This window comes from Amblyraja radiata, chromosome 31, assembly GCF_010909765.2.
Source record: "Amblyraja radiata isolate CabotCenter1 chromosome 31, sAmbRad1.1.pri, whole genome shotgun sequence".
NCBI classification, from domain to species: domain Eukaryota; kingdom Metazoa; phylum Chordata; class Chondrichthyes; order Rajiformes; family Rajidae; genus Amblyraja; species Amblyraja radiata.
This window is the reverse complement of record NC_045986.1, coordinates 15,899,018-15,925,600: the sequence shown is the minus strand read 5'-3', so window position 1 is coordinate 15,925,600 and position 26,583 is coordinate 15,899,018. Positions and strand designations below refer to the sequence as shown.

The following is a 26,583-nucleotide window of genomic DNA, read 5'->3' as shown; positions in this document are numbered from 1 at the left end:
GATTGTCAGATATAACTCCTCACTGCTCCAAGAATCACTGCAGGAGTTCTGTAAGAGTATTTTCTTGACCCAGCCATCTTCATCTGCTTCATCAACCATCCATCTTCATATGCTTCATCAATGCTCTATCTTCCTTCTTAAAGTTAGAATGGGGATGTTCAGTGATGATTGAACAATATTCAATTCTACTCATCACTTCTTGCCAAACGAAGCAGCCCATGCCTGCATGCAACAGGACCCAGACAACACTTAGGCATGGCCTGATTAGTAGCAAGTAACCACCAAATATCAGATACTGCCATTGCCAAATTACCTGCCATCAATATCCTTGGGGTCAGTATGGAGCAGAAACATAAATACCATAGTTAAAAGAGCAGGGCAGAGGCTGGGTATCTTGAATAAATTATAAAATGTAAGTGCATTCGAATCAGCCTTAACCTTTGCTCATCGATAAATACTCAGAAGAAATTTAAACAAATGTGAAAGTAACTAAAACAATATTGATCATATAAATCTTCTTTCTTCTACAGTTTTCAGTTGTTATTATTTCTTTTTTTTAATTCCTTTGATCAATTGGAAATATTCCAGAACTCTGTTACATAACTGTATCCACTGCAATCCATGCATAATTCCCATATTCTCTGCGAGAAATACCTGATGTTCACTTTGATGGGTCGAATGAGATTGGAACCCATTGCTTTTGGAAACATGCATAAAACTATTCTAATTAATTCAGGTATGGCACAACACCATATCATCTTGATTTTTGATTGCTCTATGATTTAACGTATCAATTAATAAAAATACTGCACATTAGATTTCTTTATAAAGATAGCAATTAAAGCCCCATTTACTTGGTCAAACGCAATGTTCTTCTTCAGTGACAATACACTTTGCATCCTTTTATCCAGGTCTTCCCTTGTCTTCAGTTCTTTATCAGTTTGTTCTTGACGAACTCTACATTAAGAAACACCCCGATTTTTATTCAGTTAATTTTTAGATCAACTTCTATATATACAGCTTTTATTACTTTTTAGTGTTTAACCTGCTCTGTACCATTTCTGGCAGGAGCAATGATCACAAAAATGCCCAATAATAAATCAACTATTCCGCAATTATGAAATCCCAGAGCTTATTATTAAATCGTCCAGTTTCTGATTCCACAGCGGTTTTGATGGATTTCAGCCTGGGTTGCTTTAAGTGAATTATATCATAACAGCTAAATGAACACATTTATATTTTTCCATGTTTGAGAAGGTAATAATTAATTTATGCCTCCAGTGAAATAGAATCATTGCAGAATGCAAGAGAATTCTGCAGGATATCTCTAAATCTGCAATTCAAATGAAAGATTCAGAGCATTCAGACCAGAACATGATGAGACAAAATGAAATAATAACAATAAATGTGAACACTAAAGATAATAATAAGAAATAATTGGGATCATTCCATTTTAAAATCTCCCATTTTCGAGTATTGGAAAGAGCAAAATGACTTAATATAGAATTCTTATAAATATAAAGAGTATTCTGTTTTATCAAGTCCGCCTTGCAGTTTTACCTAGCCATAGATTCTTTCAGAAACTGCATTGCCTTCTGGTTATACTTTTTAGCATTCTCGACTGCCTTCTTATGCTCCAGTTCTCGATCTTTAAGATCGCTCACAGGTTTCCTGTTCATGGATAGAAGATAATAAATATCAGCAATATAATTGATACAATATAATATAGTACATTATATTATATAATATAGTACATTATATTATATAGTATATTACAGTAATGCAATACAATATAATACAGTCACCTATACCTTCCATGAAGATTATTTACTGTCCTGGGAATCATTGGAGAACAATTTCGTGCAATTATCAACGCAATTTTCCTTTCTCACTCCTTCCATCTTTGCATTTCACTCCTCTTCTTCTCTCCTTATCTGACACTCTTTCATCTCCTTTTCATCTCTCGCCTTTGCCGAAAAGGTTACCATCCCGGGAAGCCATTCCCCCCACAGATGTTGCCTGACCCCCTGAGTTCCTCCAGCATTTTGTGTTTTGCTCTTGAAACCAACATATTACTTAGAAGCATAGCTATCTAACACATCTCCCAACATGATCCCTGTCTTTTCCTCAGTGTATTGTGCTTTCTGTGTTGCTTGTGGGTTTTTTCCACTTTTCTCTTGAATCTGTACAGAACCTGTTTTGTACATGACAAAAGAGAATGAATAACAATGAAATGTAATTCTGGTTGTGCTTCCATATATTGCAATGACTCATTAAGGAATTACATTTTTTTTAATTTTAATAAGCTGAAAACAGTGGCATCAATAACACGTGGTGGTAAGGTGACAATCTGATTTTTGCTTTGCCTAATTTTCATCAGGAGACAGAAATCGAGGAAGATGCATAACCAATGGCCTACTTACTGACAATCAATTTTGTTTTGACTATAGAAATTAATATCATCTCCAACTGTTACTAAATGTACTAGTATCAGGAGACTCCTGATGTAATAATACAAAATTAGGTTAGCGAAGAAGAGGAGTGAAATGTAAAGCCTGAGGGAGTGAAATGTAAAGCCTGAGGGAGAGATATGGGTAGAAGGGCACAGAAGGGAGGGGAAAGGGAGGGGACGGTAAATAATCCTGATGTAAAAATATATAATTAGACTGTGCCAGTGCTTCTTTGTAAAGAATCATCTACTTTTATAGGATAGTTATTAGGTTTGCTGCTTATTCCTAAATCCCAGAGGGTAACATTTTTTGTAAGCAGATGGACTCTTCCGACCTCTGAGAGAGGATCCTCCTTGGGTGCTTTGTGGTTCATCTGCTTACAGACAGGAGGAATTGTTATTTATAACATTTCTTGCTGAGTTTGGCTGGAAGGCCAGTTGGAAAGGCAACAAAATTACTTTGAAAATACAAACATTTCCTGATTTAGCCCATAAATAGAAAACTGCGTCAAGAAGCAGGCTGAGTGCAAAAGTATCTGAGGAGAAATTAAAATGAAAAAGAAGGAATGCAAATGAGCAAACATTAGCTACCAACGTTAATGGGAATCGATAAGAGTTCCATAGGTACACAGTCAAATGGCGGTTCACGGAAAAATTAGGCGAATTAAGAATAAAAATCAGTACTGTACACTCCATCTCTCTTCACCAAGTAAGGTGGCACTAACCATAATCTTTCAATGCTCTTTGGATGCAGGAGGAGGAAGTGGGTTCAGTTATGTTGCCAGGCGAGTGGTAGAATCAAATACAATTACTACGTTGAAAGGCACTTAAGGTTTAGAAGGCTATGGTACTAATGTGGGCAAATTAGATTAGTGTAGAAGGACAACCTCACCATATCCATTCAATCTTGGCCTTTCATTATTTTGTAGGTTTCAATGAGATGCTGGTTTACAAAAAAATACACAAAATGCTGAACTAATTCAGCAGGTCAGGCATCATCTCTGCAAGACATGCATTGCTGATGTTTCGGGTCAGGACTCCTATCCATATCCTTCAGGTGATGCTGCCTGACCCACTGAGTTACTCCAGCACTTTGTGGGGGGTTTTTCCTGAGCAAAGTTTGCATGTTCTCTCCATGGCCTCGTAGGAAGTCTCTGGGTTCCCCATGCTGTAAAGGAATATGAAAATGTATTTGGAATATTAAGGGTAAAACGTCATCACAGAAGATCCAGAAAAGATTTGTGAGACTGGTTCCGGGGATAAGGGAGGTACAATTACAAAGATAGTTCACAGAGGTTCGGAACACTTTCTTTGGATAAGGCTGAGAGAAGATTTGATAATATTGAAAAAAAAAAGAGAATTCTGGACAGACGTTAGACACACAGTGCGGAAACAGGCCCTTCGGCACACCGAGTCTGCGCCGACCAGCAATCCCCATACACTAACACTAACCTACACACTAGGGACAATTTACAGTTTTAACAAAACCAATTAGTCTACAAAACTGTACGTCTTTGTGGGGAGTGTGGGTGGAAACTGGAGCACCTGGAGAAAACCCACGCGGTCACAGAGAGAACGTAGAAACTCCGAAGATAGACACAAAAAGCCGGAGTAACTCAGCGGGACAGGCAGCATCTCTGGAGAGAAGAAATGGGTGGCGTTTCAGGTCGAGACCCTTCTTCAGACTGGTTAGGGATAAGGGAAAGGAGAGATATAGACGATGATGTAGAGAGATAAAGAATAACTAATAAAAGGTATGCAAAAAAGTAACGATGATAAAGGAAACAGGCCATTGTTAGCTGTTTGTTGGGTGAAAACGAGAAGCTGGTGCGACTTGGGTGGGAGAGGGATAGAGAGAGAGGGAATACGGGGGCTACCTGAAGTCAGATAAATCAATATTCATACCACTGGGCTGTAAGCAGACAGCACATATAGTCAGGATCGAACCCAGGTCTCTGGTGCGGTAAGGCAGCAACACCACCACTGCGCCACTGCCGACTGAATGGCTATGAATTTCCCATTGGTGGAAGGATCACAGGTATAAAGGGGGAGATAAATAAAAACCTAAGAAAAATATTTCCTTTATGTAGTGTAGAAATCATGAGAGGAATAGATCGGGTAGATGCACAGAGTCTCTTGCCCAGAGTTGGGGAATCAAGTGCCAGAGGACATGGTTTAAGGTGAGGGGGGGAAGATAGGAATACGAACCTGAAGGGTAACTCTTTAACTCAAAGGGTGGTGGGTGCATGAAATGAGCTGCCGGAGGAGGTAGTTGAGGCAGATACTATTGCAACGTTTAAGAAACATTTAGACAGGTATTTGGATAGGACAGGTTTAGTGGGATATGGGCTTAATGCAGGCAGGTAGGACTAGTGTCGGTGAGATATGTTGGCTGGTGTAGACAAGTTGAGCTGAAGGGCCTGTTTCCATGCTATAAGACTCTATGACTATGAGATGCGGTGAAGGCAGGTTCCAACGTGGCCTTCAAGAGTTAATTGGGTGCATAAATGCTGATTTGCACAACCACAGAGTTGGGGACTAGGGGTGGGCGGAACCAGTGAGTTAGGTTGGTAGAGAGCTTGCATGGTCACAATGTGCCAATTGCCCTCCTTCTGTGTTGCAACCATGCGATGATTCAATCTGTAGCTGCCGTGTTTGGAGATTTCCTCCCACATCTATCCATCTGCTTTCAATAAACTATAATCTCCTGAGTTCAATGAAGGAAGATTTTAACTGATGATAATTCCTGAGCTGTATTAATCTATTTGGAATAAATATATGTACAGATTCTAGTTTATGTATTATATATTTTAATGCTGATCTTAGGTTGATAAGAACATAAGAAATAGAAACAGGACTGGACATTCAGACCCCCATTCCAGTTCTGCAATCCAACTGCTGATCTTTTACTGCAGTGACCCTTCATGCACTATGTCTATATGCTTTTATTCCCTTAAGATTATAAGACATAGGAGCTGAATTAGGCCATTCAGTCCATCGAGTCTGCTCAGCCAATCGATCATGGCTGATCTAATCTACCTTCTCAACCCCATTCTCCTGACTTCTCCCTGAATCTGATAACCTTTCAATCTCTGCCTTGAATCTACTCAATGAATGACAAACAGGCCCTTTGGCCCACAATGTATGTGTCAAACAGGATGCCAAATTAAACAAATCGCTTCTCCATGCACATGATCCATAATCCCTCCATTCCCTGCAGATCAATATATCTATCCAAATGCCTCTGAAGTGCCATGTTCTCATCTGCCTCTAACACCACTCTTCACAGCACATTCCAGGCACCCACCACCCTCTGTGTAAAAAACTTGACCTCCACATCTTTAAACTTTGTCTCTCTTGCCTTAAACCTGTGCACGTGAGTATTTGACATTTCCACCCAGGGAAACAGGTTCTGACTGTCTATTGTATCTATGCCTCTCATTTTTTTAAACATCTATCAGTCTCGTCTCAAACTCCAATGCTCCAGAGAAAACAAACATAGTTTGTCCAACCTCGCCTTATAGCTAATGCCCTTTAATGTAGGCAATTATTTGGTACACATCTTCTGCACTCTCTCCAAAGCCTCTACATCCTTCCTGTAATTGGGCAGACCTGCACACAATACTCCAAATGCAGCTGAAACAAAATCCCTTAAAGTTACAACGTGACTTTCTGACTCTTATACCCAATGCCCCAACCAGAGAAGGCAACCATACCATATGCCTTCTTTACCACTCTATCTGATAGTGTTGACATTGTCAGGTAGCTATTAACTTGGACACCAAGATCACGAATACATCAATGCTGTTAAGTGTCTTGCCATTAACTATATACTTTTCCCTTCCATTCAACCTACCAAAATACAAGACCTCAGACTTGCTTCTGATGAAACTCCATCTGCCATTCTTCGGCTCATTTCTGTAGCTGATCTGTATACTGAGACTGCTGTATACTTTGATAGGGACTATAGACACATGGAACTGCAAATGCTTGTTTACCTAAAAAAACGCTAGAGTGCTGGAGTAACTCAGCAGGTCATGCATCTCTATAGGACATGGGTAGGTGACGTTTTGGGTCAAGACCCTTCTTCAGACTGATTATTGTGCAGGGGAGAAAGCTGGAAGAGAGGTGGGGGGTGGACAAAGCCTGGCAAGTGATGGTGGATACAGATGAGGGGTGGTTTTGATTGGCAAATGGGTGAACAAAAGCTAGAGATAAAAAGGAGACATAGGGTGTAAGATAAGGAGAGAAGAGAAATGGAAAGCTAGAGGGAGTGATATAGGTGGAAAAGGATGGGGGAAAGGGGAATAGTTGAACAAATGGGTGTGTACCTGGTGGGGCACAGGGAAGGTGGGGGGGAAATAAGGTGGGGGGGGGGGGGGTATTACGTGAAATTGAAGCATTCAATGTTCATACCGTTGGGCTGTAAGCTACACAAACGGAATATGAGGCATTGTTCCTCCAAACAGAGTGTGGTCTCATTTTGGCATTGGAGGAGGCCCACATCAGAATAGTTGGTATGGGAATGGGAAAGGGAGTTAAAATGGTTCACAAATGTGATATCCATTAGGCTAAGGCAAACCAAACGGAGTGTTCAGCAAAATAATTGCTGAATATATATTTGCCGTTGCCGATGTAAAGGAGTCCACATCGGGAGCACTGAATGCAGTAGATGAGGTTACAGGAGGTGAATGTGAACCTCTGTCTCCCCTGGAAGGGTTGCTGGGATCCCTTAATGAATGTGAGAGAGGAGTTGTAGGGAGGTGACTGTTGCTGCGATCACGTTGATTCACCACCAGCCACTCTTCCATCCCCACCCCTTTTCCACTTTCCGTAGTGGCCACTCCTTCCACTACTACGTGCTTCAATCATCCTTTCTCACCCAAACTATCCCCTCCCCAGTTTTCTCTTTAGAGTGAAGGTAGACACAAAATGTTGGAGTAACTCAGCGGATCAGGCAGCATCTCTGGAGAAAAGTAATAGACGACGTTTTGGGTCGAGACCCTACTTCAGACTCTCTTTAGTGTAATGTTGAAAGTGGATTTAAACATATGTCTCCCAGATTTATAGGTTGGATGTTAACCTGCAGTGTCATTCCATCTGTTCTCAATCATTTCCAAATGACCAGGTTGTAAATGAAACTGAAACAACAAAAGGTGGTGGAATGAAGAAAAGGATGCTCAGCCCAACTAGTTACTACTTCTTCAATTGTCTCCTGCTGATACTAAATCCATACAATTTCTGTTTGAGTGCTTCAACTGGCTTGGCACAAGATAAAGGCAAAGAATCATAGATGCTTTATCTAAGCTAGTCCAATTTGCCCACGTTTAAGCCATATCCCTCAAAACCTTTTCTATCTATGTATCTGCGCAATGGTCATAAATATTCTTATTGTACCTGCCTCAACTAATTGTTCTGGCAGCTCGATCCATAAACCTACCACCCTCTGTGTGAACAAGTTGCCCTTTAAGTTCCTATTCCATTTTTCTCCTTTCACCTGAAACCTAGGCCGTCTAGTTTCTGATTTCCCTAACCTAGGAAAAAGACTCTGTGCATTCACCTTATCAATTCCCCTCGTGATTTTGTACACTTTGATAAGATCACCACACAGTCTCCTGCACTCTAAGGATAAGGTTCTAGCCTGCCTAACCTCATCCTTTTGCTCAGGCCCTCAAGTCCTGGTAAAAAAAAAAAATAGAAATGTGTATTCTCAGCAAAGGAATCTTATCCATCAGACATGCATAAAGAAATGTCACAAATGATGATACAAATGATCCATTAAAATGAGTAAGATCATCATGAAGAAGGGTCTCGACCCAAAACGTCACCTATTCCTTCGCTCCAGAGATGCTGCCTCACCTGCTGAGTTTCTCCAGCATTTTTGTCTACCTAAGATCACCATGAACATACTGTGCATGGAACATTTCAATATTTGGCCAATGCTTAATATTTTCTGATAACACTGAAGAAAATCACAGGTTAGAAATTGATTGATGTGGACAAACAGTAAATGTGCAATATATTATGTGCGTTCCATTTTGAAAATGGAACAATACGGATCATAAAATCAAATAGAAAATGACCCTTTCAGCCTCCTTGTCAAGACTGACCATGACATTTACTTACACTTATTGCATTTGCCTACATCAGGTTCATATCCCTCTCCATCTTTCATATCTAAGTACCTGTCCAAATACTTTTTTACAGTTGAAATTGTATCAGCATCCACTACCTCCTCTGGCAGCTTATTTCATATAACAGCCACTCTCTATGTGAAAAACTTACCATTCAATCTCCTTTGGACATCTCACCTCTCACCTGTGGCCTCCAGCTCTAGATTCCCCTGCTTTGGGAAAATGATTCTGACTATCTATCCTATCTATACCCCTCATCATTTTATAATCCTCCATAAGGCCACCGATCAACCTCCAAAGCTCCAATGAAAAAAAAACATTCTATCTAACCTCTCTTTTTGCGTAAAGCCCTCCCTTCCAGGCAATCACCTGATTAATCTCTTGTGCACTCTCATTATTGCTCCCACATTCTTCCTGAAGTGTGACAACTACACATTTTTACATTAAGTGCTACTTTGCTGTCAGCCATTATTGAGGCATTTTGATTGTTCACATGAATACTAAATGGTGCAGAGAATGGTGCTTAAAAGTACCAGAGCAATTCACGATCTGTTTAGAAAATGACAAAAGACTAAAGTAGATTTCTGATTGAAGTTTCACCAACTTTTTGATTGCTGTTTTTTTTATCCTTTGCTCTGCTTGTAAAATAGCTGCCTCTTTGGTTTCCAGCCTTTGCTTTGCCTCATATATTTCATATTCCTCCTCGTCTTTCTTATGTTCTTCATGGAGTTTCAATAATTTTGCTTGCTCAAGTTCAACTTGGAAGACTTCACGCCTGAAATAGGGAGAAAAAGACTCTGTAAACCAGATCTGAACAAAAGTTTCCTAACTTTTAAAAAGGAAATGTCATGCTGGTCATCCATGGTCAACGTATACCACTTAAATAACATCATGCCATTGCCATCATAAAATAATAATTTATCCATCTTGTACTTTGCCACAAAAACAAATAGGCTGCATGAACCATGAAATATGTTAGGTCAAGTAAACCAAACTTTGAAATGTATGATTTGGTAATAAAATTAATTAAATTAATATGATTAAATCATTTAATTTAGTGATTATAAAAGAACTAGGCTTGTGGACCAAAGGCTACAATTATCACTTAAACCATGAAGCAAACTACTGAAATGGTTAACAATAACCAGATTAAAGTAGAAATATAAGTGCAGAGGATGAAATCATAATTTTGTTAGTCTGAAGATTATTTTCAGCTTAAGGATTGATATTAATATATCCCACAGCTTTACCTACATTTCATTGGCATTGAAGCAAGTAAATAAACACATGGTATATACATTGTGAAGAGAAAGAGCCTTCAATGATGTTTATTCCATTCCTTCGAGCTCAGGAATGGCAACGGATTTTGTACCGTTCATTACAGTTAGTGTAAAATGAGGGGATTATGAGCCTTCGATTTGTTTATAGAAAGAATTTTGAGATTTTAAGCTTCCAAATAGCAGAGCACACCAAATTCTGTGCCTTCAATTTTTGTTAAAATCTCCAATACTTTGCTCAGAATACAGAAGAAAATGTTCCAGAATGGATAAATAATATGTGTAGGAAAGAACTGCAGATGCTAGTTTAAATCGAAGGTAGACACAAAATGCTGGAGTAACTGAGCGGGATACGCAGCATCTCTGGAGAGAAGGAATGGGTGACGTTTCGGGTCGAGGCCCTTCTTCAGACTGATGTCAGGGGAGTGGGAGGGACAGAGATAGAACGTAGTCAGAAACACTAAGACTGGTAGGCGAACTGGGAAGAGGGAGGGGATGGAGAGAGCGGGAAAGCAAGGGCTGTTTGAAGTTAGAGAAATCAATGTTCATATCGCTGGGGTGTAAGCTACCCAAGTGAAATAGAAGGTGCTGTTCCTCCAATTTGCGCTGGGCCTCACTCTGACAATGGAGGAGGTCCAGGACAGAGAGGTCAGATTGGGAATGGGAGGGGGAGTTAAAGTGCTGAGCAACCGGGAGATAAGGTAGGTTAAGGCGGACTGAGCAGAGGTGTTCAGCGAAACGATCGCCGAGCCTGCGCTTGTTCTCGCCAATGTACAGAAGTTGACACCTGGAACAGCGGATGCAGTAGTTGAGGTTGGAGGAGGTGCAAGTGATCCTCTGCCTCACCTGAAAAGACTGTTGGGGTCCTTGGATGGAGTCGAGGGGAGAGGTAAAGGAACAGGTGTTGCATCTCCTGCAGTTGCAGGGGAAAGTACCTGGGGAGGGGGTGGTTTGGGTGGGAAGGGACGAGTTGACCAGGGAGTTGCGGAGGGAACGGCCTCCTTGGGAAGCAGAAAGGAGTGGAGATGGGAAGATGTGGCCGTCCGAGGTGGTGAAAGTGTTGGAGGATTATATGCTGTTATTAATATGATTGGATATCCCAAGAAATCAGAAAGGAGAACTGACAAAATCACAGCTTCAGTATTAAATTTCAACTAACCTACTTCAGAATCAACAGATTGCCAGCTAAAAAAATCTCGATGAAATGTAGGACAAGTCATGATACAGCTTACAAATCCTACCTGACTCAGGGGACTAATAGCTGTATTTATCTCTAAGCCAACGGACAAATCGCAAACAATCTAAATATGTTATCAGATTCACTACATATTTATGTAAAAAATAATTCAGTTCATTTAATTACGTTAAAACAACATTATTTTAACTTAATTTAAAATAATAATAGTTATAACTGTGCTATCATACAATAAATAGTAAATGCAGAATCATGAAATATGTGAGGAGAATACTTTGCAGGGTCAGATGGGCAGTAGCAAAAAGGAGATAGATTTAAGATCATTGGCAAAAAGCCGAGGAAAGATAAGCAATAAAAACAGATGCTGGAAACACACAGTAGGTCTGGCAGCATCTGTGGAAAGGAAAACAGAGTTAACTGAGTTAACGTTTCAGGTCTGAGATGTTCCCAATGCTGCATTGTTATAGAGTTCTAGGTTCATAGCTTGTTACAGCATAGCCTGTGCCAGTCATCAGTCTAGATGAAGGTCTTGACCCTCAACGCTGACTGTCCATTTCCCCCCTCAGATCCTGCCTGACCAACTGAGTTCTCCCAGTTTGTTTTTTGCACCCGCCGTCAATCACCCATTTACACTAATCCCCTTTATTCCCCCCCACCCCCTCAACTAACCCCCCTAACTAAGAAACAGTATTAACAGAAGGTTCTGATGGAAGGTCATCAGCTGAAAGATACTCTTCCCACAGATGCTGCTTGACTACTCTGTATTTCCAATCTTGTCTCATTTTATTTCCAGCATCTGTATTTTTCTGTTTTCACCCAATAACTTACTCATTCTCTTGCAATATCAAATTAATTTTGGAATAAATATCCTCCTCCTCTCGAAGTTCTTCACACAGCCGTCGGTGTTGTGTTCGAAGGCGAAACAAAGCAGCCCTGAGAAAACAATCAATAACATTAATGATCAGCAAACTCATGATGTCTGAAAGCAAGAATTGGTATAGTCATGGTTAGAGAGTGATACAGCATGGAAACAGGCCCTTCAGCCCACCAAGCCTCTGTTGACCACCAACCCCTACATAAGCTCTGTGTGAATGCCACATTCCTAACAGCTCCCCCACTGCCCCCACTCACCAGATTCTAGCCTCCCTTACATGCCAGTGGCAATTCACAGTGACCAATTCATCTACCAACTGACAGGTCTTTAGAATATTGGAGGAAACCAAAAAACAGGCAGCAACTCTACCGCTGTACCCGCCACCATGCCACCCTGGAGTTCTTCCAGCACTTTGCTTTTTGCTCAAGATTCCAACATTCTTGTGTCTCCTAGGACACTGCTGATACGCTGTTTTTCATAAAAACATCCTATTCATCAGTTAAAATATATATGAGAGAGAAAGAGAGAACAGGATGTTGAAAAAAATGATTCCCACAGTTAGGAAACCTCAGGCTTACATATTGTTAGCAGTTTGTTGTTCTTCAATATCTTTTTCCACTTTATCTCTCTCTGTCTCTAAAGTTTCCATTCTCCTGCGACATTCTTTCAGTTCTTCTCTGAAATTAGAAAACATTCCAGTGACCTGCTACACAGAACTTTCAGAGCCACGAACAGTTATCATCCTTTTATAACTATAAAACTCTGATCTTGGATGGATGTGTGTGTGTGTGTGTGTGTGTGTGTGTGTGTGTGTGTGTGTGTGTGTGTGTGTGTGTGTGTGTGTGTGTGTGTGTGTGTGTGTGTGTGTGTACTTATTTGTTTGTGTGTGATCACATCTACTCGAAAAAACGACGCGCGAACCCGTGAAGTCCAAACTTTATCCCGTGGAGTCCAAAATTGTCTTATCTGAAAAATTCATGCTTTATTTCTCGAGTTATTTATGAAAATGTTCACAAATCTGAAATGTCTTTGAAAATAGAAACCGAGCGGCTTTGGCTGATGACGTCACAATGGCTCTGCGTGCTGTGGGTTCTGCGTGCTGCGTCTGTGCTGCGAGTGATGTCCTCCCGTGAGCTGCTGCCGCCCCCCCCCCCCCGTGAGCTCCAGCTCCCCCGTGAGCTGGCGCCCCACTCCCCTCCTCTCTCTCCCCCCTCCACTCTCCCTCCCCTCTCTCTCCTCCTCCCCTCTCTCCTCCTCCCCTCTCTCTCCCTCCTCTCTCTCTCTCCTCCCCTCTCTGTCCCCCCTTTCCACTACCCTCCCCTCTCTCCCCTTCTCTCTCTCCTCTACCCACCCCCTCCCCCCTCTCCCCCCTCTCCTCTCTCCCCCTCCGCTCTCTCCCTCCTCTCTCTCGCTCCCTCTCCCCCCCTCTCCCCTCCCCTCTTCCCCTCTCCCCCTCTGCCCCCTCCCCCACCCTCCCTACCCTCCAATCCCTCCCCTCGATCCCCTCCCCCTCCCCACCACCCCCTCCCCCACCTGCCCCTCCCCATCCCACCCCCCCACCCCTCCTCCCTCCCATCCCCCCCATCCCCTCCCTTCCCCCAATCTCTCCCCCTCCCTTCCCCCCTCTCTCCCCCCTCTGTCTCTGTCCATTTCTCTCTGTCTCTGCCCCTTTCTTTCTATCTATGCACCTCTCTCTGTCTCTGCCCCCTCTCTTCTCTCTGCCCTCACTCTTTACCCCACTCCCTCTCTAGACGTGCCTGCGAGTTGGGGGCTATGCATCAGTGGATAGGGTGGGTATGGGGTAAAAGGAGCCAATGAATAATATTATTATAATATCGAGGGGGTTGGTTAGTGTGTGTGGGGTGTGTGGGGGGTAGTTAGTGTGTGTGTGGGGGTGGTTAGTGTGTGCGTGACACCACAGCTCCCCCCCACCCCACTTGATCTAGTATCACTTAAATTTCCCTGTTGTTGTTGGTCTTATTGGAAGCTCAATGGTTAGACTTTCAGGCACTATGACTGCTTTTCAAATCAACCAAGGCTTTCAAGTTTGCCCCTATAGGAAACAAATAATTAAAAATCATTAGTAAACAACCTTTTCATGTAAAATGGAATATAAATGGAAACATTATCCCACTTTCTTGAAATCTCATTAAAATTGCAAAGGGAGAGATTTCAGATAAGCACCAAGCGTTGGAACTTGCTAAACAAACCCTCCTGGCCTTGGTCTCTTCATGACAGTACACGCCATTGTCACTAACATATTAGGAAAATCAAAACAATTATTTACCTAAAAATGACATTCCATTCGTTTTGTTTGCATAAAAAGTTAAATTTAACCATAACCATATTAAGACCTTAGAATCTAATAAAACTAATGCGTGAGTTTTTCATAACATATTTTCTTTGGTCTTGTAAAAAGAGAAAACATCTGTATATTGATGGAGTGATATTTTCTTCTATCTGTCTCAGCTTCTCACACAAGCCCTGTTTAGGAGATAATTGTCATCCATTCTGATGCTGTATCTGCTCCTTCCAAGTTGCATTTCTATCACCATAAGCCCAAGGTTAATTATGTTTACGCTCACAAGGACCTCAATATTGGCCATTATGCCCTGCCAGCAAATGTTTATTATTGAACAGAGGAAACATCTGTGAAGCTGCTTGAGCTGTTTAATGTGTCATCTGTAGAGGGTTCATTGGCAAATATGCACAGTGCTTATCACACTTGCCTCCTTGGCTGAAAGTTATGCTTATAAAGCAGAAAGAATCAGGAAGGACACTAGTTAATAAACAACTAGCACAGTATGAACAAAAGCATTAATCGAAAAGAAAATTGATATACTTCAGTCAGTTCTCCCTGGGGAGGGGCGAGAAACCTGAGAGAAGTTTCTCCAAATATGGAAGGAATAGATTGGGTAGACAGCCAGAACCTTTCTGTCCATGGTGGAAATGTCAAAGATTAAAGGGCATACATTTTAGGTGAGAGGGTCAAAGTTTAAGGGAGATGTGCGAGGCGATTTATTTTACACAGAGAGTGGTGGGGGTTTGGGTGCCAGCAGTTGTAGTGTAAGCAGGTATGAGAGGGGCATTTAAGGGGCCTTTAAATAGGCATTTGCATATGCAGAGGAAGGAGGGATATGGATCATATTAGTTACACTTCGTATCATGTTTGGCATGGACATTGTGGACTGAAGCACTTGTTCCTGTGCTCTATATTCTATTTTCTATTTTCTGCTAATTTCCCTTGCTCTTGGTAGGATGAACGTTGCCATCCACCAATCTAGGTCATTTAAAATCATCTTATTCGAAAAAATCCGCGGTGAAGCATGATTTTTATTTTCTAGGTTGACTTCCCTCCATGAAAATAATTAGCCTTTAATTGACCTCCACTATATTTACTTACTTATCACTTACGTATAAAATTTCCCACAAAGAGGAGACAAACCAGAAAGCTAATGGACTAAATGGAAGAAGTTAATTTAAAAACAGCTCTACTTGGAACATTTAAGACATTTGTAAGAAAAGTGCCAACAAGGCATAAAAGCTTTAACATACCTTAATGTACCACATGTAGAACAATCTTTACAATTTACCATAACAAAATTATTACTGGAAAGTTATTCAAAAATAAAAAGGACAATATGATTCTAATGGAAACCATTATCAAAACTGCATAATTTAATGTTTCACTATTAATTTGAAACTAAAATATTCAGCTGCTGAGCCCCAGAGGCATCATCACTCTCAGTAACTATCAAAATCTTTCAGCTGTGATGGGATTTACCAGCTTCCATTATGTAAACATTCTAATATAGCCCCAAGCAGATTTTGTCAGGCATGAGGTCTGTGAAATTGAGATCTGTCAAAATGATTCCGTAGCTGTACCTCAAGGCTCTGTGCTTCATACATTTGATAACACACAAAGTTAAACAAAACCTTACTTATTCTGGAAAAACAAGTTGAAAAATCTCAACTTTGGGTTGTTTGGTAATTTTTCAACCTTGATTCTAACACTGGCAAGTACCTTCATAGTGTTGCCTAACATCTAAATAATTACCAAAACATCCAGGAATCCTGCTGTCCTTTGTCATCAAATCTCTCCTGCAATCTACTTTGTGCTCTTTTATCTAAAATAAACTATTTTCAGTCCATGGGCTTCACTGACTGGACCAGCACTGATAACCCTTGTTGCTCTTGAGAAAGTGGTGATGTGCCACCTCCTTTCTGAACTGCAGCAGTTCTTCTGGGGAAGGCCCTCTCTCAGTGCGGCTGGAGAGGATTATCGGTATCTAGAGGTAGCAATGAGAAAGGACTGGTGATACGTTTCCAGGTCAGAATGGTATGGTGACTGAGAAGAGAACCTGTAGGTGGTGGGATTCCCAAGTGCCTGCTGCCTTCTTGTTGGTAGAGTTGAACTTCTTGTGAGTTATTGGCGCTGTACTCATCCAGGATAGCTTTCCATCACACTCCTGTTTATGTCTTCTAAATGGAGAAATGGCCTTGGAATGTCAGGAGGTCAGTCACTCATGGCAGGGTATCCAGCTTCTGACCTGCTCTTGCAACCATGGTATATTATGTGGCTGGTCCACTTGGCTTTCTGGATAATGCTGCCTTCCAAGATATTGCTTGTTCTGATTTATTCAGAGGGCAGGTCTTTGACCTGAAATGTTAACACTGTTTCTCTTACCACAGATGCCACCTGAACCTGTTATCAATTTCTGCTTCTCTTTGAAAATGTACCTTAATCAACACATGGGTATATGCACATATAAATATGCAGCAAAGCAGAACTGGATAATATAATTCATGACGATCTTACACTGTCAATGGGATTGCTATAGAAATTGACAAAATTAATTATTTACATTAATTATTGTACTTAAAATTATAATAATTGTAATTATAATAATTCATTTATTAATATTATTATTATTATTATTATTATTATTATTATTATTATTATTATTATTATTATTATTATTATTATTATTATTATTATTATTATTATTAAATACATTTTGAGGAAGAGAATGTGAACACATTCCAGTAGAAATTGCTTCTCTCTATGGAACATAGACCAGTACCGCCCAGCAACAGGCTCTTCAGCCAAGAATATCTGTGCCGAATGCCATGCCAAGTTAAACTAATCTCCTCTACCTGCTTGTGATTCCTATCCATCCACTCCCTGCATAACCACATGCTTATCTAAATGCCTTTTAAACGCCATTGTTGTATCTGCCTCTACCACCACCACCGGCAGCATGTTCCAGGCATCCACCACTCTAAAAAAACTTGCCCACATGTCTCCTTTATATTTTACCCCCCTGACCTTAAAGCAATGCCCTTAGATCCTTGACATTCTCATCCTGGAAAAAAGGTTCAGACTGTTTATCCTATCTGTGCCTCTAATAATTTCGGGTCAAGACCCTTCTTCAGACTGACCCGAAACATCACCCATTCCTTCTCTCCAGTGATGCTGCTTGTCCTGCTGAATTACTCCAGCATTTGTGTCTACCAAGGAGTACAAGCATATGGTTTCCTAAAAGTGGTGCCTCAGGTGGATAGGATAATAAAGAATGCTTTTGGCACTTAATCAGTCAAGGAACTGAGTATAGAAGTTGGGAAATTATGTTATAGTTATACATGAGGTTGGTGAGGTTGCACTTGGGTTGTTGTGTTCAGTTCTGGTCGCTAGGAAATATGCCATTAAGCTGGAAAGAGTGCAGAGAAGATTTATGAGTACGTTGCCAGGACTCAAGGCCCTGAACTATGGGGACAGATTGGACAGACTAGGACTTTATTCCTTGGAGAGCAGGAGGCTGAGGGGTGATCCTATGGAGGTGTATACATCCATGAGGTGCATAGATAGGGTGAATGCACCCTATGCATCTTTTTTTTCCAGGATAGGGGAATGGAGAACTCGATTTAAGATTTAAACTAGGTTTAAGGTGGGTTGGGAAAGATCTAATAGGAACCAGTGTGGCAACTTTTTACACACAGAGGGTGTTGTGTATATGGAATGAGCTGCCAGAGGAGGTAGTTGAGGCAGATACATTAAAATACATTTGGACAGGTAAATGGGTAGAGAATGTTTAGAGAGAAATGAACTAGACGTGGGGAAATGGAAATGGAGCATCTTAATCGGCATGGACTAGTTGGGCTGAGGGGCCTGTTTCCGTAGTGCATTACTCTACGAATCTCATTCTTTGCTGGAGGTAATATGTGCTTTGAACCCAACAAAACCTGTCAGCTTCTTTCAACCTCCATCATATTTGATCCCAGTTTGATATTTGAGCCAAATATATTTTTTAATTTAAATTCTGAACAATTGAATGTTTCTCGAGGATTTTTCCTGAAATATATGATAGAAGTTACCAAAGCAAAGTATGGCTTCCGGGAAAACACCAACAATTGGCACAGACATTGTGGACCGAATGGCCTGTTCTTGTGCTGTACTGTTCTATGTTCTAAATAAAAGTACCTCAGAAGTTTATAAAATCATGAGAGGTATAGACAGGGTAGGCAGTCAGAGGGCAGGAATGTCAAAGGCTAAAGGCCATAGCTTTAAATATTATATATTATAGTGATATTTAAGATGCAAGGATTTTTAATGCAAGGAATGGGATATCGATCATGTATGGGCAGAAGGGGTTAATTTAATTTGGCATCATGGTTGCCACAGACATCATGGGCCAAATGGCCTGTTTCTATATTCTATATTATGTGCCTTCTTATCCTTTATGGCTACATCAAAAAATACTTATCTTTAGGAACTGCTTTGCCAAGAAGTTACATAAATTTCTACACCAAAAATGCATTTTGTTGCCAGGGATCGCAGATGCCTAATTAGAATAATTATAGTTTGAGCTAAAAGTGAAGGACATGTAATGACTGTCAACGTGATGTTGGCAACTCATTACTCAGTCGTAAACCTTAAGCAGCCAAAATTAGCACGAGACCCATATTGTTACCTAATCTGCATTTATTATCATTTTATATCACAATGCATAACCTTAGCTCATTTTCATTATTGAAGTTATTGAACTGATCACATTAGATGTGATGATTCTTGTGATGAGGAAGAGTGAGAGTGTATCATTAGTGTAGCAAACATGGCATCTGATACTTGCTGCAAATCTCAGGCAAATTGCATTTTCTCTTACAGAAATGAGATCTTAAGAAGATACAGCAGAAAAGCAGAGTTTCTCTTGATGGTACAGAATACACTCACCTCTAAAATGTTAAAGAGTAGATTTTCTTGAGCTTTACTTTTTACTTAACTAAAAAGTTGATTTTATACTTTGTAGTTATTAGTTTATTAAATTAGTTGATGGGTCACAAAACCAATGGAGAAGAGTGGGCACATAGATGGAAAAATTGTTGATAAATGTAGCCGAATTTTTAATTGATCTGCTTACCAGCACGTCCTTGTCTACAAAAAACAGCACTGCTGAAAACTATTTCGTAAACACGTAATAAACTAAACTTGAATGCAGTTAGCAGACATGTAAACAATCTACAAATAGACCGGAGACACAAGAGACTGCAGTTGCTAGAATCTTGAGCAAAACAGCAGACTGCTGGAGGAATCAGCGGGTGGAACTCCACAGATACTGCCTGACCCGCTGAGTTCCTCCAGCAATCTGTGTTTTAGCAACAAGTAAACTGGACTATGGTCTGACAAGCAATCAAATACTAATTCATATTAGATAAATATCAATAAATATCCACATTAACACATCTATTCGTAATTGGCTGAAATGAAGGAAAAAAACGATGAGCCTTATAATGGAACACGAATGGCAGGGTTGGCAGAGACAGTTCTAATCCTGGAATTATTTTATAGGAATCTGAACAGCTTAAAGAGCAATGAAGCAATAAAGTGTCAGAATTCCTTAGTGAGATGCTCTAATTACTGCCATAGATCATTCCCAACCTCGTAACAACCCATCTGCAAATGAGCTGCCAAACAGCAAGATGCCACAGAATAAAAAAGTGCCGCATTATTTAAGGGAAAACAATTTTGTTGAGACCATCATGGAAGTATTGATAGATTTGTTTAATTTCAATCTTCACTAATATTTTATTTGTATAAAAATGAACATTTGGTTGTCTAAAACACATTTGCTCCTTCATATCTAGTGAATAAATCAAGTGGAGTCGAGCTGGGTGATAATTGTCATTGCCGCTGCCTTAGAATTGAATATATACAATCATGGAATCCAATACAATAAAGATGGAACTTCATTTGTTCATTATCCTTAAATAATAGCCCACCTAGAATCTCTGTTAAGGCTAAAATTAAATTGAATATATACAATCCTAGAATCCAATCTGATAAAGGTGGACCTTCATTTGTTCATTATCTTTAAATAATAGCCCATCCAGAATCTCTGTTAAGGATAAAGTTGATGCCAAATTAGATGCTTGACTTTAAGAGGATCCATCCATTCTGCAGCGGACCATTAGCTAGCCACAGTAAACAGGTGGACTCCTTTCTGTACTTGTCCACTGTAACACAGGGATCCCGAATGAGCTGGAGGTTGCATATTAGCCCTTCTGATCTCCCACACGCTATTCCTGACCTCAGCAATATGCCCAGGGACTGAGTAAGAATGTACTGAACTGAAGGGCGTATTTTTCTTTTATTTGCTGTTTCATTAAGTAAATGCTTTTAAACAGTGTTTAAATGACTCTGAATATCTCTGAGCTTTACTGGGCCCATGGTTCTGCAAAATATAAGAGCCATGGAAACATGCTGGAAATGAAGTGTGGCGGGATGCAGCAAGTAATTCTAGTAGGAAATTTAGTACCGTGGTCTAGAAATTCAATTGCATGTGTGTTTTCCAAGTGATGTATATCGCCTTTTCAGCTTAACCTAAACCTAAACCACTTAGAGGTGTATAGGTGATGCAAATCTCAAGCACGTCTGGCGCATTAATTGGAAGAATCCCACTGGCACATTAATGTGAGTTGGATAACATAGAACTAGTACATGGGAGATCGATGATTGGTTTGGATGGTGGGCCGAAGGACCCATTGCCACACTGTATCTCTAAACGCTAAATGTTAAATAAATAAATGACCAGAGTTATTGCGAGTAGGCGCATTTCAACATAATAAAATTGACATAAAAAGGTGAGATTGCTTGAAAGGTTAATGCAGCATTCTTTTAAAGTGTTAAAGGTTGAAGTTTGATGGTTGACGGACTCTATTGTGATAACCAATACATTCAGTACATACTGCTGCAATCAATGCTGACCATGTTAGCTAGTCTCCGTGCTTGCATTTGGCCCATTGCCCTCTAAATTCTTCCTATCCATATATCTATCCAAATATCTTTTGAAAGTCATAACTGTATCCTCTTCTGTAGCTTGCTCTGGCAACCATTCCCGATAGAGGCCACCCTCTGAGTGAAAAGGTTGGCCCCAAGGTCCCTCTTAGATCTCTCCACTCTAACCATAAGCCAATGCCAGTTAGTTTTAAAATCCCCTAAAAATGGGAAAAGGACAGTGAGCGTTTACTTTATTCATTCATTCACCAATAGTGAAAGGCGTGGATAGAGTGGATGTGAAGAGGATGTTTCTACTAGTGCGAGAGTCTAGGACAAGTGGCCAAAGCTTCAGAATAAAAGGACATACCTTTAGAAAGGAGATAAGGAGGGATTTCTTTAGTCAGAGGGTAGTGAATCTGCGGAATTCATTGCCACAGACGGCTGTGGAGGCCAAGTCAATGGATATTTTTAAAGCAGACATTGACAGATTCTTGATTAGTAAGGGTGTCAAGGGTTATGGGGAGAAGGCAGGAGAATGGGGTTGAGAGGGAAAGATAGATCAACCATGATTGAATAGCGGAGTTGACTTGATGGGCCGAATGGCCTAATTCTGCTCCTATAACTTATGAACTTATGCCCCTCATGATTTTGTATATCTCATACATTCATCACTGTGTTGTAAGAACGAGCAGTCACAAAAGAAACAAGCCACCACAAGGGACCACACACACATGCCATTTTCATCCATGGAAGGAACCAGTGCAGAATCTTGATTACATTGCAGCAAGATATTAAAGTTCAATAATCATTTTCAATATTTGCTTCAGTCTTGCCTGCGGAACTATCTGTTGCGTTTCTGATATTGGGCGTTCAGCGAAGTGATTTGTCAGTGTCAACACTCTGTGTTTGGCACATTGGGTATCCCTATATTTTTCCATAAATTCTCAAATTGCAAACTGAGGAAAATATTTTACATCAAGCAGGCCTCACTTTTGACATGTTTTATTGAAAATGGAAAACAGTTGAACTGTACATCACCCACCGTAAATTAAATCTTGGCATGAAGGCAAGTAAAATAAGTGGCAGAAGCATGAAAAAGACATTGGTTGTGCTCAGTCAAATCTTCTTCTCTGAGAAAGACATCAGTTACATTCCCTGATTTTCTTTCACCAATATGAGTTGAATGTTCTTTACCTGCAGACAGCTAATTGGCAATGTAGCTTAACCCCCAGTCACATATCCTGACATAGTGCCATCAATGATTTTCAATTTGGATAAGGCAAAAATTAATGTATTATGGAGCACCCCTTCATGCCCATATTTAACTTTGAAAGTGTAAGGAAAATTCTCACCATTAATTACACCCATATGTAGATAGCTATTCCAATGTTTGTTCTAATCCTAAAAATATTAAATATTAAAATTCTGGAAGACTCAGTTTAGTTTAGTTTAGTTTCATTTAGAGATACCGTGCAGAAACAGGCCCTTCAGCCCGCTGAGTGCGCACCGACCGACCAGCGATCCCAGCATACCAACACTACCCTCCACATACCAGGGAACAACTTCTACATTTTTTTATACCAAGCCAATTAACCTACAAACCGTACGTCTTTGGAGTGTGGGAGGAAACCGAATATCTCGAAGAAAGCCCATGCAGGTCAGGGGGTCAACGTACAAACTCTGTACGGACAAGCAACCGTAGTCAGGATCGACCCGAGTCTCTGGCGCTGTAAGGCAGTAGCTCTACTGCTAGCCGCCCTCTATTGAAACTGCAAAATACCTTATTTTTTTGACTTCCAAATCTTTTTCCAAAAGTAGAAATTCAAGTTCCTTCGCAATTCTCCGGCGTTTTCGAATCTCTCTCTTCTCATAGTAGCTCCACCCTTTCTTATGTGAAGAATCAACTTCCTCTTCACTTTCCTCCCTCAAAAGAAGATAATAAATTATGTTATTAATTCTCAATCAAGGCACAGCGTGCCAAATTTTGTCATCAACTAACTCAGTTGGCAGTATAATACATCAAACATGGGTTTGAAAAGTAGAAATGCTACAAGTAAACAAAAACCTCAATTGTCCCTTGCAATGGAGTCTGTTAACTCATGGATCTCAGTTCAACAGACCAGATCCAACCCTAATATTAACTAATTCAAACAAAATGTGCAAGCATGGCAGGTGGTTGTATCTGCCAGTCTGATAATTAGCTTTGGATAAAAAGGTCCAACGTTATGTTAGCAAAAAAGAAACCCTGTGCTCTCAGTTTACGGAGGCTGTAAATGGATGCCCAAGAACCCAGGAGAACTCCTGTTTCTCTTTGCCACCAGGGCCATTCCTATTTTAAACTTTAACTCTATTCTGGTTGTTCATTCAGAAATGTTGTCATCCTACCACAAATGGCCATGCCTTCAGGGGCTTAGAATCAAAGCTCTGGAATTCACTTCCTAAATCTCTATTTCTCTATTTTCCTTTAAGTTTTTTTCTCTACCCTGAAATCCCCTTAAGTCATAATATGACAACGGCTGATGGCCAGTAGAGGAAAGGTTACTTATGGACACTATTTCAGGGTAAATGCACATTGTGGAGGTTTTTACACTAGTTATGTTTGATTTCAATAACCACCGGATGATCGTTACTGTATGGAACATCGGCATCCGTAGGGTTCCCTTCGAACCACACACCAGGCTGGTTTTGGAAATATAACATATTTCCTTAATTGTAACTGGCTCTAAATCCTGGAACTCCTGCCAATCTATGGAAGCATCTTCATCATGACTGCCTGTCGTTCACCTTCTGAAGAAAAATTAGTGATGGATAATAAAATCAGATTTAGATTAGTTTATTGTCATATACACGAGGTGTAATGACATTCACATTGTTCACATTAAGTTGACAGAACAAACAGTATAGCCGCAGTGATGATAGTCATAGAATCATATAGTGCAGATACATTGCAGTATGATCTGAACGTGCAAAAAAAATACTAAAGGGCAATAATGGAAGAACAGAATGAGATAGAGTTAAGAATCAGAGTATATGTGCCAGCACCTTCGAAAAGGAGATGTGAAAGTGGTGATTAGTTCAGCGGTCGAAAAGTAATGGAAAATAAGCTGTTTTTCAGTCTGGATGTTTGGGCTTTCATGCTCCTGTATCTTCTCCCAAAAGATAGAAGAAAGAAAAGGGAATTGACAGGGTGACAGGGGTTCTTGACGATACTTCCAGCCATCCTGATGTAATGCACAATGAAGGTGGACTGGAGGGAAGGAAGTGATGAGTCTGTGATGAACTGGGCTGTGTTCACCATTCTCTGCAGGTTCAGGCAGTCAAGAGCATAGTAGTGAGATGCATCCCATCAGAACACTTTCTATAACATGCAAATGCCAAATCTTCTTGGACTCCCAAGAAACTAAATACACAAATATACTTTCTTGATCGCCACAACAATGCGAAGGGACCAAGTTATGTTGCGAGTGATATGGATGTTGAGGAACTTGAAGAAGTGGATAATCTGTACAGCAGTTCCATTGATGAAGACAGGGTTGTTTTCACACCCCGCTGCATCCATAAGTCAACAAACATCTCTTTAATCTTGCTGAAGTTAGGGGTGTCCTTGTTGTTATGAGACTATGTCACAAGGTTTGTGATGTTTTTCTTGTACTCTGTCTCATTAGAGTTAATCTGGCTGACAGCACTGGTGTCATTGTCAAACATAAAGAAGTAGTTTGCGCTATACTTGGCCACACAGACCTGGGTGTACAGGGTGTACAAGAAAAGGGCTGAGCACACAACCTTGAGGGGGCACCAGTGTTGAGGATCAGGGTAGCAGAAGTATTGTAACAGATTCTAATCAACTGAACTTTACCAGTCATGACATCCAGAAACCAGATATAAAAGGAGGTCCAGGAGTTTAGAGATGAGCTTATTATGGTGTTTATGGATTTATGGTGTTGAAGGCTGAGCTGTAGTCAATGAATGGCATCCTGACGCTGGTATTCTTATTGTCAAGGTGATCCAGAGCTGAATGTAGTGGAAGGAACTCGACATCCTCTGAAGACATATTTTTACTAAACGTAAATTGTAAGGGGTCTCAATTGTCTGAGAGACGGATGCAGATGTGAGCTATACCAGTCTTTCAAAGAACTTCATTATGGTCAATGTTAGATTTTCTGGGCAGTAGTCATTGAGACAGGTCACTTTATTTTTTCTTGGGGACTGGAATGATGAAGGTTTCCTTGCAACAGATGTGGATAATTGACTGTTGAAGTAAGAAGTTTAAGATGTTGGTGAAGTCTGTGGCCGGTCGGTTGGTGCATAATTTCAGAACACACCCAAGGAGTCCATCCAGGCTGGCCATTTTCTGAGAGTTTATCCTCATGAAAGCAGATCTGACCTGCCACCAAGACGTATGGGACAGGGGCAGCAGAGGATTAGAGGCTAACAAGATGGTAGAGGTGAATTCTCACATAAGATAAAAGGGACAGCATTTCATGATCAGGTATTCAAAGTCAAAGGAGCATAATTGAGGTAAGACCATCACATCATTTTACCACTAAACTGAATTAGCGTGGATAAGGACATGGTTGACCAAGAGGGCCTGTTTCTGTGCTGAATGATTCTATGAAATTGTGGCACATAATTAGATCAATTCCATTTTCCTGCCCATGCTAATTCATGTGAAGCCCTTTGCGCAGCATTCAGTGAAATTACACCAACTCACCGAGAAATTTCGAAGTCATCTTCAGATTGAATTTCATCGTCACTTTCCATCATTGCCTCATATTGTTCACAAAGCTGCTCGTCCATTCCTCCACCAAAACAAAAATAGAAAACATTTATCAGATAGAAAGTTGAAACCTTTAAGTGGACAAGTGATAAAAAAATGTTTTGGCTTACACAGTAATTTCTCCATGACATCTATTGATACACCACATCTGCCATGTTACTAAGGTATACACCGCTGTTGAATTTTCCATTTTGCCTTTTTAAAGTACCATACAAGAGTCTGGCTAAATAGAACAGGCAAAGATAGTTTTGAAAGCTGTTTGCAATATTTATTGTATGAACACAAACATTCCTGAAGCCATGTTTCATCCAATCTGGAAATTTAAAATAACAATACATATTTGAAGATTGATGGTATGTTAAATCTTCAAAAGCATTTTTTTTTTTTTTGAAGATTATTTTTTTCCTAGATGTTAAAGCTTAGATTAATTATTCAAATATTTTGCTCTTCTTTAGCTCAGCCGCACAGTAGAAATCTGAATACTCAATTAATTGCATTGTTGACTTGTGAAATCATGTTATCCCAAAGCCTCAACATCTATATTACCAAAAGTCTCATCTTGACCACTTCCTGTTGCTCTGTATAATGATTTTAGAAAAAACG

General features: G+C 40.3%; 1 protein-coding gene across 1 annotated transcript in view; it reads right to left on the bottom strand.

Moving 5' to 3' along the window:
* Nucleotides 1–26,583, bottom strand: part of cfap74 (cilia and flagella associated protein 74) — a 132,118-nt gene that overhangs the window by 92,632 nt on the left and 12,903 nt on the right. Inside the window, exons 3-9 of the mRNA XM_033047890.1 lie at nucleotides 25,915–26,002; nucleotides 22,984–23,127; nucleotides 12,508–12,606; nucleotides 11,884–11,988; nucleotides 9,188–9,358; nucleotides 1,561–1,671; nucleotides 855–957 (exon numbers count right to left, since the gene is read on the bottom strand). Coding sequence (XP_032903781.1) covers nucleotides 855–957; nucleotides 1,561–1,671; nucleotides 9,188–9,358; nucleotides 11,884–11,988; nucleotides 12,508–12,606; nucleotides 22,984–23,127; nucleotides 25,915–26,002 — 821 coding nt within the window. The remainder of the gene's footprint in view (nucleotides 1–854; nucleotides 958–1,560; nucleotides 1,672–9,187; nucleotides 9,359–11,883; nucleotides 11,989–12,507; nucleotides 12,607–22,983; nucleotides 23,128–25,914; nucleotides 26,003–26,583) is intronic.